This window comes from Diceros bicornis, chromosome 15 (genome assembly GCF_020826845.1).
Source record: "Diceros bicornis minor isolate mBicDic1 chromosome 15, mDicBic1.mat.cur, whole genome shotgun sequence".
Taxonomy (NCBI): domain Eukaryota; kingdom Metazoa; phylum Chordata; class Mammalia; order Perissodactyla; family Rhinocerotidae; genus Diceros; species Diceros bicornis.
In genome coordinates, this window is record NC_080754.1 from 5,152,170 (window position 1) to 5,164,198 (window position 12,029).

Below are 12,029 nucleotides of genomic sequence, written 5' to 3' on the forward strand. Positions count from 1 at the left end.
TTATGCACCAACCCCACCTCCAGTCATTCCTCTATTACAGAAGCATGTGTTTCATCAAAGCATTTACCAAAATGTCACTTAATAGTTCATTGTTTAGCCATCCTCAAGTTCTATGCATAATTGTTCGCTTTTACAAACAAAGCTCCTACCATAGTAACCTTCCATATATGAGACAGTCAATAAAATTTGGTTGAACAAATAAATGCAGAGAATACAAATCCCCAATAAACATAGAAAAGGACAGCCAACTTCAGCAACATCTCAAAAAGCACAAATAAAGACAATAAGAGAGTATTTTTCTCCTAGGACAGTGGCAGAAATTATTAAGACTGATAATACAGTTGGCAACAATACTGGAAAACAAGCACACTCATATATTATTGTTAGGAGTAGGTATTGATGCTATCTCTTTATATTTCCTGTTTCTAGAATTTTATTCTACAATTTCAGCCTCCCAAAACTATGCAAAAATATTTACTGCAACACTGAATGCAACAGGGAAAACAGGAAGCAATCCAAATATTCACCAACAGGGAGATGTTTTCCACCATACAACCATACAACAGTTACTACACACAGCCTTGAAAAAGAATGAATGTGCTATGCACATGCCATGAAAAGCTGTACAAGATACAGTGGCAACTGAAAAAATGTTGCAAACAACATATATAATAGGAACTCACTTTTGGTCTTTTTTTCTCCCACATATGCTACTATTACATTTATAGAGATAAAAAAGTTGAGAAAATAACCTCAAACTATCGAAGAAGATAGGGTCACCAGAAGCTTTAACTTTCTGTTTATCTAACTTTATAAAATCTTATATATACAACTTTAAATTTGACCAGCAAAACTAAAATTTGTTCTTAAAAAGTTAGGTAATTAAAGGACATAAAAACAAAACAAAAATCCTATAATTTCAAAACAACTTCAAAAAATTTATTAGATTTATTTGAGTGGCATTAACTGAAACGTTATGCAAATAAAGAGAAACAAAAAGAACAGAAAAAACAACCTAGGATACATACCAACTGCTCAAAGGCAGCAGCTCTGTTTTGATAAAACGTGGAAAGGTCAACGTTCTTCTCTGTAGGGCACAAACTGATAGCCTCGGTATAGCACTGAATAGCTTGTTCATATTTTCCTGCTTTAAAATATTTGTTGCCTTTGTTCTTGGCTGCTTGGGCTCTATCTAGAGAGTTCTGAAATGAGAGGAAAACAAAAACACTTATCAATACACAGGAATCGATTCAGATCACAGTGATTAAATGATAAACTGACAGAAGAAAAACGGAAGAGTAGAATGGCTGTTTTTAGTGCAAGTTGCTTCAAAACTGTATCTTCATGGGATAGAGTTCTCAGTAGTAGGACTGCTAAGTCAAAAAGTTTATATATTTTTAATTTCAAAAACACTCAGATTTTTCACAAAATAGGCTATAGTTCTTGAAATTACCACTTTCCCGCCATTCCTGCCAGCAACAGTGTGATAGCTGTGTTTAACTTTTTTTTTTTGGTGAGGAAGAGTGGCCCTGAGCTAACACCTGTTGCCAATCTTCCTCTTTTTGCTTGAGGAAGATTGTCCCTGAGGTAACAGCTGTGCCAATTTTCCTCTATTTTGTACGTGGGATGCTGCCACAGCATGGCCTGATGAACCGTGTGTAGGTCAGCGCCCGGGGTTCCAGACCTGCGAACCCCAGGCCACCGAAGCAGAGTGTGTGAACTTAACCACTACGCCACTGGGCCAGCCCCAGCTGTGTTTCATTTTTGCCAGTCTAATGGCTATAAAACAGCGGTTCTCAATCAGCGGTGATTTTACATTCTTGGGCACATCTGACAATATATGGAGACATTTTTGATTGCCATAACTGAGGTGGAAAGGAGGTGGTACTGGCATCTAGAAGGTGGAGGCCAGGGATGCTGCTAACATTCTACAACACACAGGACAGCCCCCCACAACAATGAATTATCAGATCCAAAATGTCAATAGCGCCAAGGCTGAATAACCCCTATAAAGGTTTACCCATATAAAGTAATATTCCAACATTATTTTCATTTTCCTCACTATCAATGAACTTGAAAATCTTTTCATGTTTATTGGCCACAGGCTTTCTTACTCTGAAAACCACTTATTCATGTGTAGTCGCTATTTTTCTATTAGGCTATTTGTCAACAGTTTAGAATAGATAGTAGAAACATGTTGCCATATTCATTACAACTGTTATCCCAAATCTGTTGTCTGCTCATCAATAAACTTTTTGCACTCCTATCTTTGTCTCAGAGTCTGCTTCCTGAAGGATGCAATTTACATACTTCATGTGTATAATATAGAAGAGTTGGTAGTTAACACCCACTGAGGACAGTGGTGAATACTTCAATTAACATTTGGGAAGCATCTCTGTAGACAAATCCAGTTATCCAGGTTCCATCTACAAGAGCTCTGTGGCATGTCTTTACCCAAAACTTTATTACATCATCCAACTTCAACAAATATGCGATTATGAAAGAATCCATTTATCTCCAACAGGTAAGCACTGACCAAGCAAAAGCAGAGGTAGCTGCTCCCACAAATAACTTACAGGGGCTGTGCAAGCCAAGTTGCTTAGGGCCCAGGGCATCTCAGTCATAGAATGAGATAGCAACCCTTTCTTGCATCTGCTCTTTTCTCCCTTACTCTTGCTTCATTTTTCTTTGCTGCTTTTTCCCTTCATTTACCTTTTGTCTCTCTTCTCCTTTAGTCTGACTACAGCTATAGTTACTTTTAAAAAGTATAGTGTGCAAAGGAAGATGTGTAGGAAACTCTATGTATCTAAGTTCAGTATATTAAACAGCTAGTTCAAGCTAGCCAGTGTCAACAAAGAACATGCATATTTTAAAACTAGCATGTGGGATGATGAAAGGAACCTAATAAAGCAAAAATAAATTAATAGATAAATATAAAATCTTCCATTTGTCAACACCCTTAATCATCTTTCAAAAACTGCGACAGAAAAAATCCTCGGCACAAAACATCCATAATAGGAGACAACTAGGAATCTCGTATGTAGCTTGGGCTCTGCGGGGCAACTATCAAGGTGATTTCTGGAAACTGCATTTGAAGCAACCTGAACAGCCCTTCCAGTCCACTGAGGGAAGCAGAAGTCAGACTGGAGCAGGGCTGTGCCATCCAGAAGGAGTGAGGATCCCCTACTTTCAAGAGACAAGTACCAGGCATACCTTGTCTCCATCTTCCAAGAGACCACACTGTGAAGAATTGCTAACATTAAAGGAAAATTAATACCATAAAAGAGAGGTACCCAACTCAAATAGAAAACTAGTATTTGGGAAAGCAGGATAAACCAAGCAAACAGAAAAGTTAACATCAGAGGAATGACAGTCTATCACAGTCATTAAAAAAAAAAAAAAAAAGCCTGCTTTTAAAGAGCACCAATTAGACATCTTGAAAATTAAAAATGTTAAATGACATGGAGTATAAATCCAGATGTTCCAACCTCTATCTATTTGAAGTTTAGAAGGAAATGCACAGAAAGGAGTTTCTAGAGAAATATTAGAAAAATTCTTGGAGTTGAAAAGTGACACACATTTTTAGACATATTATGGCGAAATTTCACAACAAAAATCCTGAAAGTTTTTAGACAGAAAAAACAGATTACCTACAAAGGAAAAAGAAACAAACTGGTGTCAGACTGTCACCAACATTAGGTACTATAAAACAGTGAAGTAACAACTTCAAAGTTCTGAAGAAAGATGATTTTGAACTTAAAATCTTATACCTAGCCAAACTAGCATCTACGGTGAACACAAAACGGAAATCGAGGTGTACAACTTCCTCACCACTAAAAATAAACCGCAAAGTGGGGCACATGATCAATACAGCAAAAAGGAGGAAAGGGAGGGTAAAGGAAGAAACAAAAAAGCAGAGTACATATGGCAGGAACCACTAAACATGTCAATAACAATAAATGTGAATAGGTTAAATGTCCATATTCAAAAAGTTTCAAACTGTTTAAAATAAAAAAATAACTACATGCTGCCTATAAGGCATGACTTAAAACAAAACGACAGGTCAAAAAAGAATGTAAAAAAGTTACAGAAGGCAAATACTAACAAAAAGAAGGCAGTAACATAAAATACCATTCAAAAACCTCAGATGGAACACAAAAGGATAGTTTTATCAATTAAAGGTACAATCTGCCAAGAACACATCAAAACCACGAACCTTTATGTGCCTAATAAAACTTCAAAATAATGAAACAATTACTTCTGACATTTAATTTCTTGCAAAAAGGTTACAGTGTTTCTAAGTCATTGAGAACATGGCTAACACACTCCTAAAACACTAGGGACTGTTCATAAAGAAAATAATGTGGCATATTAAATGCATGTGAAAAGTATGTTTGAGTATAAAACACACTGAAGATTTATTTAATATTTTTACTAAAGATTTGCAGATTAAATAAAAAGAACATTCTCTAGGCAGAGTAATGACCTTGTTTCGTCAGCACAAACAGGCAATGAACTCGTTCCTGTCTACTAGAAGTTTAAGGCTAATTGACATCAACAGATCCAAGAGGCAGTCATAGCTAGGGCTGACAAGTTAAAAGAAGAGAGAAATCTGGAGAGACAGGTACACAAGGCTTCCTCTTCTTAGAAAGATGCATACTTCTTATTTTTATTCAGCAAAGTCTAAATCAACCTAAAAACCAACTGAATCTTTCAATTAGCTATTTCCCTCCATTTGGTTAAGTTTTATAATAGCTTCCTTCAAAAATTATTACAAATTCTTTAACTCCTAAGGCCAAAATCAGAGCTTGCTGAATTTCCTTTCCTTACTGAAATATAGAAAAATGATGTTCTGAATGACACTGAGTGGAAAAAGATCAAATTACACAGGCAAATCACCAAATTGCAAATCTTCTTCCACTCCTCCTCCACTGCTGCTCTGGAAAGCAACCATACCAAACTTCCCGACAGCATGAACCTGGTTAACATCCCCAACACCTTCTGCTCACAGCCCTCCATTACTTTCTGTCCAGCTGCTTCCCTTCATTCCATGTTCCTTTCATCCACGTTTTATGAAGAATAGGAATCTTTATCATTAGAATCACACCGAGACTCACACTCAAACTGAAACAAAGGAAACCAATTCAGGCATCATATCTTGTTCACTACTGACTTCAGGGCAAAAGGGCACTAAGTGAAAAGACAAAGAGAATCATTAACACAATTAGATCCTTCTTTTTGCCAAGCAAGTATAATTGAATTCATTTTAGTTACAAGCACATCTGATGTGACTCCGCTCTACAGCTACCAACAGGATAGTCTTTATCCTGAAGGAACGCCAGAGGCCAGTGCAGGAAACAAGTTAACTAGCAGACTCTCAAAAGAACTACCACTGATCAAAACACTGAAACCCCAATTCCCGTTAAGAAAATGTACGTCAGGTGCTTAGTAAATTGTACAGCTAATAACCAGAAAATAATTAGTCCAAAGAGTAGCAACTGCATATATACACACACATACATCGAAACCTATTTGGGTAAGACACAGGGGTAAAAACAAACAACTCAGGTGATAAATCTAAAAGGAAACAATGAGAAACATAGTAAATAAGTACATTTTCTCTCTCTTCAACAAACACTGTGTGCTGAAACTTGTCAAACATGAGGCACAATCTAGGAACCTGCCCCCACACCCTTGGCAAATCTACTCTAGAAAGCAAATTATACTTAAAGACCATCTAGGAACCTGCCCCCACACCCTTGGCAAATCTACTCTGGAAAACAAATTATACTTAAAGACCAAAGCTACAGATATTAAGGTATATCTCAGTAACTTTAGTGGAATACAAAGTAAGAAACAATCAGGGTCTCACAGTGAAAGTTACTTACAAGAATATGCTCTGGAATGAAAATGACTAACAAAGGACAGTCAGGAAACATGCTCCAAAGTATTTAGCATGCACCCTGAAGAAATTTAGGAGACCAGAAAGGACTTCTAAAACAAGTCCTGTGATAGTAACATGACTACATTACAGAAGGCTTTCAATGATATACATTTGACAATAAGGAATCACCGTAAATTCTCAGCAAGTATTTATATAATATTATCCTGATGATCACATATAGTCACTGTGAAAGAAAATGAACTACAATTAGGTACATTAATTCATGTGTAAGAAAATAAAACGGGTATTAATTTATCACCATAATTACACATTTATATGCATCCAGTTACAATATACATGAGGTGGTTCAATAATGTATCTCTTAAATGGTTTTATTCCCTTAAATTTACCAAATTCCAAAAGCACATTTTTAAATTTGAATCCCAGCTTTACAGAAGTAGCAATCAACTCTGGAATACTTACTGCATGAGAAACAATCTTTCAATACTTTATTGACCATCTGTTACTTTTATGTAAATCAAACCTAGGATAAGAAGAAAATATCTAAGATAATAAAGTCCTTTCCCATTTTATGTCTTGAAATTTTAAAAATCTACAACCATTCTCACTTACTAGATCATAATTCAGAATATTCTTTACCTAAGCAGAACCCACTTATAAGGATGCTGCTTCTGCAGGCTTATGGTTGTACCTCATACAATATCCAGTGATTTATTTAAAAAAAAATGTCTAAATTAGGTTTAAAACGGTTATACCAATTTCTGGGATCGACTGGTAGATTAAAAATAAAAAGCTGGAAACTGTGAAAAAATATTCAACTTGTGAAATTAAAAAAAAATATATATATGTATATAAACTTACCGATGTCAAGGAATGAAGCTTCACTGGTTCATTCACTCAACACCTGCTATGTGCCAGGCACTGTATTAGGTTCTGAGAATTCAATGGTAAGAGAGATGGAGCTAGTCCCAGCCTTCACAGATTCAAGAATATAGTAGGAAAGACATGAATAAGCAACCCTAGTACCAGGTGGTGAGTGCAATGGAAGGGAAAAGTTCAGAGGGTTATGTAACCACTAGTGGTGTGCTGAGGTACAGAAGGTTTTCAGAAAAGGTGAAATGATCTACATTTTGTGACTTGAAGGAAGAGAAGGTAGAGTTACTGGGCAGTGTTCACAGAACATCCAAAGGTGAGAAACAAGAGGGAGTGGCAAGAGATGAAGTTGAAGAGGTAAGCAGGATCAAGATCACGGAGGGTCTTACATCATGATGAGTTTGAACTTTATCTTGCAGGCAATGAAGAGAATACCACTTAATGGTTTCAAGCATGGGACTGTCAGGATTTACTCTGGCAGTGACAAAATGGATTGGAGGAAGACAGTTATGAGGGTAGCAGTTATTCAGTCAAGAAATAATGGTAGTGAGAATGGAGTAGATATTTAAGACAGAATTTTCTAGATTGGATGTGGAGAACATGAGAAGAGTTAAAAGTTAGGGATGATATCCAAGTTTCTGGCTTGGGAAACTAGTTAGATGAGACACACTAATTGATAAGATGTATTCTCAGGAAAAACAGGAGTCTGGGTGTGAAATACTTGTGAGGTAATGAAGTGAAGGTTCCTTTTATATTCGGGCCTCTTGAGAGGTCTACGCTATAGACAAGAAATTAGGGAGCCATCAGTATATAAATGCTAAGTGAAGCTGCTGGAGGGCAAGCATCCAGGGAAGGTATGGAGCATAAGAATGCCTATGACAGAACCACGAAGGTCACCAAAAGGAAGAGGCAGAGAAAAGAGCCTGGAAACGAGACTGAGAAGAAATCAGCAAGGGAGGTAGGTATCAGGAAGTTAAAAAAAAACAACAAAGAAAATCAGGAGAATGTAGTGTCTCAGAAGCCACAGAAAAGTTATGAAATTAAGAGAAGACAATATGAAATACTGCCAAAGACCAAGTAAGATAAAGACTGAAAGGTGTTTAGTGGACTTAATTACATAGAAATGTCATTGGTGACCTTGATTTTTAAAAAATGACTAGAAACAATCAATTGGGGGAAGAGAATTACTTCATTTCAAAGATGACTGATAATAGCAGGTTACTCAGTCTTTGATCCCGTTATTAAAATGTTTAGGTACATCTCTCCCTTCCCATTCCAGAAGGCTGACTTAGATTAGTGGTTCCCAACCATTTCATGTGGGATAACTTCTGTGTAACATTTAAAAAAACTTGATCACCAGAATAACTGTTTTTATCATCAGATTAAAAATAACTGGATAAGAAGCTACTATAAAGTCAGTAACACTTTTAAATAAATGCACATTTTTTTTTTTTAACCACAAGTTTGAAAAAAAGAAATACCTAAGACATCTGTGCAGCCAGGATATCATGCTTGGTGTATATATGGGTATGGCAGTCCCTTGTGGTAACTCAGGCCCAGAGACTGAGAAACGCTATGGATGAGATAATCTTCCCAGAACTTTTCGAACTCTGAAAATCTGTAATTCTTCACGCTTTTTATTGTTTTTGTTTTGTTTTTTGTTTTCTTTGCTAAGGAAGATTTGCCCTGAGTTAACATCTATGCCAATCTCCTCTGTTTTTTAATATGTGGGCCACCAGCACAGCATGGCTGCTATCAGAGCGGTGTAGGTCTACACTGGGGAACGAAACCCGGGCTGCTGAAGCGGAGCACGCTGAACTTAACCACTAGGCCACCAGTGCTGGCCCGTACGCTTTTTTAAAAAATTACTGAACCAAAATGGCACAACATGGTAGATTTTATAATGGGCCCCAACGGAATATGATTTAATACTTTAAGTACCTCAATCTCACATGCTATCAACTGTGATTAGATGCCTCTCTTTAGCGTAATCCTAAAATCTCTATTAATTAAACAAAAATATGAACTTTTGCTTTTGCTTTACAAATGTTTGCTATCTCAGACAAAAGATAATTGTATACAGTCTACATAGAATATGAAAATGTCAAACCCGATAGAAGCCCAGTAATTTTATTAGTTCATTGTACATTAAGGCAAACATAAATTAACAGACAAAACCCACTGATTTTCCGTTTTATTCACTGATATTGAACCTTGAACCAACAATATTTGTCCATTCCTTCATTCTCTTAAAAATTATAGCTATTGCTCAGGTGGAGGAAGAACAGTTAGGGCATCAGGATTCTGCCATTTTTTCCATCAGTTGAAACCAATGCTGCTTTATTTACAAAACCCACTGACATCGCCAATTTAAAGGTGCTATTCAAATACAGAGCAATTTCTCCAACCGCGGATAGTAAATAAATTACAATTCATGGTCAGTTATATTTAGTCTAATAATAATTCTAAGGACCAGACTACAAAAAGACAAAAAATCGTCTTTTGGTATTTATTGGTCATGAACAGTTAAAACACAAATTTCTATTAAAAAATGGCAAAGACATTCTTATTGTTGCTTTACTGAAGCATCATCTAGCAATTCACAGCAAGATTAGAGGTACAAGCCTATAAATTCCACAAGGCGAACAACAGCACGTGCAAGTGTTTTGCTCAGTTTTATTTTGGGTCAAAAATAATAAATCATTTGAAAGCAGTTAAAGTTACACAAAGAAGTCAATCTTAAAGTCTAATTTGTAACAGCAGTCAGGTGAATAAAGAAACTGTTCTGATAAAACTACAAAACACCATGGAATTTAAAAATCATCACAATGTTGACCCAGACAATGCTGAAAAACTGAAAATAAGATTTAAGGAAATCTAAAATCTGAAAGACAATTTGCTAAATTCTATCAAATACCAAACAAGCGAGGTGGGGTAGTATTTGAAACCGCAATGAAATGTTAAAACCTAGTTTCATGTATAGAAACTATATTTTTGGTGATTATTTTAGAACTGAGAACTTTTACGCATTTTTCATTCATCTACTATTCTTCTGTGATTAAAATTAACAAATGAAATAGAAAAAGCCCAGAGAATTTCAGACATATGAAAATGACATAAAACAAGTGATGACTAATTCAAAGAATCCCCGATTACCACTCTCATTAGCAGCACTCAGAGCCACCAATTTTTAAGACTAGAAGAAATATAAGAGATCTAATATTTTAATCCTCTTATTCCACAAGGATGAGAGATAAAGGTCAGAGTCTATAAGGTCAGAGAGACAAAATGACTTTTCCACGGTCTAGGCTGGAAAGCCCAATATAAAGCACATAGCTCCTAGTTCTCACAGTCCATGGTTTCTTCCACCATACTGTAACGCATCTTTTCTATATTTAAAAAAAAGGCAATGTTTTACTCTCTTATTCGAAAGACCATCTGGCTCTCTCATGGCCTAGCACAATGACTGACATAGTAGGCACAGAACTTTGGTAGTTCATTGTCACATCAAAACTTCTTTTAAAGCTAATCTGACTACTTAGTAAAAACATGTTTTCAGCCTTAATAGTACAATGTGGAAACGACTTGCAAATGTATATAACTGGGAGTTACTCGACCAAAGGTTTCTCTCAACTCTGATTTACTCTGGAACTACCACTGTATAATCCCAGACACAGATAAAATCCTCCACCCCACTCCATCCCAGTTTGTCAAATGCAGCCAGGCCAATTCCCGGCACAGCTGTCAGATACCGAAAGGATTTAACAGTCAGTTCAACAAACCATACAAAGCAGTTCACCAGATCCCTCTATGCTTGGCCTAACATCAGAGAAATCTGTACCCCGCATATCAGGCTTGGTTATGTAAACTTCCAGGTAAATTAAAAAAAAAATGAATTTAAGACTCTTCTACCTAAAAAGTTTAAGAACGCACTCCCACAGATGAAAAACCAAATGCCAGTGAACCCCATTTTACTCTGCCAATCACCAGTCACTGTATTTACCTATCCCCCACACTAAAACACTTCAAAAAAGGGGAGTGGCTCGTTATTAAAAGGTTATTACCGATTACGTTCTGGGCCTTGGAAATCACCAAAGCAATCTTATCACGACGTACCAATCGGTACTGGAATTTGGCTTCCTTCACTGGTTAAATACAATCATCACATTTGCAAATGTCCCCCGTACCCACGACGCTAGGAATAAATGCTGTGTCACCGAGAAAGACAAGTATTTTTCTGAAACCAAAATGAAACCGTCAAAGAACGTCGCTGACCTGTGCCCCCGGGGCTACTCCATTCCCTACAAAGCAGCCAGAACTCAGTGTCCCTAACCCCACGTGCAGCCGGCCGCAGCTGCCGCCTGACGGGAAGCCCCCGACCCGCTCCACCTGTCAAGGGAAGGCTGCGCCCGCCGGGTTCCACCTCCGGGGCCTGGGGTGCCTCTCACCATTTCCAGGTGAGCGCCGGGGCCTTCGGGGTGTCCGCTGCCCGGGGCCGGACTGGCCCTGCCCTCCGGCGTCTTCCGCTCACTGTGGCGCTTCAGGCCGCCCGCGTCGCCTCGGCCCCCGGCCTCCCGGCGCCGCCGCTGCCGGCTCCACAGGTACACGGCGCCCGCGCCCAGCAGCAGCGGCGCCCCGACCGCCAGCGCCAGCTGCCATCGCGGCAGGCCCCCCGCCGGGCCCGCGGCCGCGCCGCCGCCCACCCCGCTCCCGGAGCCGGGCGCAGCCGCCGCGGCCACCGCTGCCTCCACTGGCTTAGAGGCGGCCATGACGAGTGTCCTCCGCCACTGTCAGCCTGCTGGTCGCGGGCGCCACAGTCACCAGGCAGCGTGCGAGGGAGCACGAGAACAGGGAAGGCAGGGGGCGAGCACGCCAGGCAGCGGGAGCGGACGACAGACAAGGGCCAGAGGTCACCGGAAGCCCGGGGCATGCCGGGACAGACCTGGCCGCCCTTCGCCTCCCTGCTCTACGGTAGCGGGGGAGGCGGGGAGAACCACTTCCGGGTCAAGGGAGACTGAGCGTGCGCGGGGAGCCCAGAGCAGCGTTTTCCCCTTCCTTTCGCCCCGCTGCTGTTGGCGAGACTAACTTCGGGGGCTTGGACCGCCCTGGTAGCCGGTGTCGTTCCCTCCGCCTTCGGGAAAGGACAGAGGGCCCTCGTGTCTGGCGCGGCGGGGCGCCGGCAGCCCAAGCCGAGGCAGAGGCCGGGCGGCCCCGGGGATGGGCGGGAGTGCGCGAGAGCTGCGAAGGCTAT

The 12,029-nt window shown here is 39.5% G+C and overlaps 1 protein-coding gene across 1 annotated transcript in view; it reads right to left on the minus strand.

Annotated features, from left to right (window-relative positions):
- The window catches only part of TOMM70 (translocase of outer mitochondrial membrane 70), a 32,202-nt gene extending 20,461 nt beyond the window's left edge, over positions 1-11,741 (minus strand). Inside the window, exons 1-2 of the mRNA XM_058555686.1 lie at positions 11,227-11,741; positions 1,029-1,202 (exon numbers count right to left, since the gene is read on the minus strand). Of these exons, the coding sequence (XP_058411669.1) occupies positions 1,029-1,202; positions 11,227-11,547 (495 nt within the window). The 5' untranslated portion in view covers positions 11,548-11,741. The remainder of the gene's footprint in view (positions 1-1,028; positions 1,203-11,226) is intronic.
- Positions 11,742-12,029: the final 288 nt, after the last annotated feature.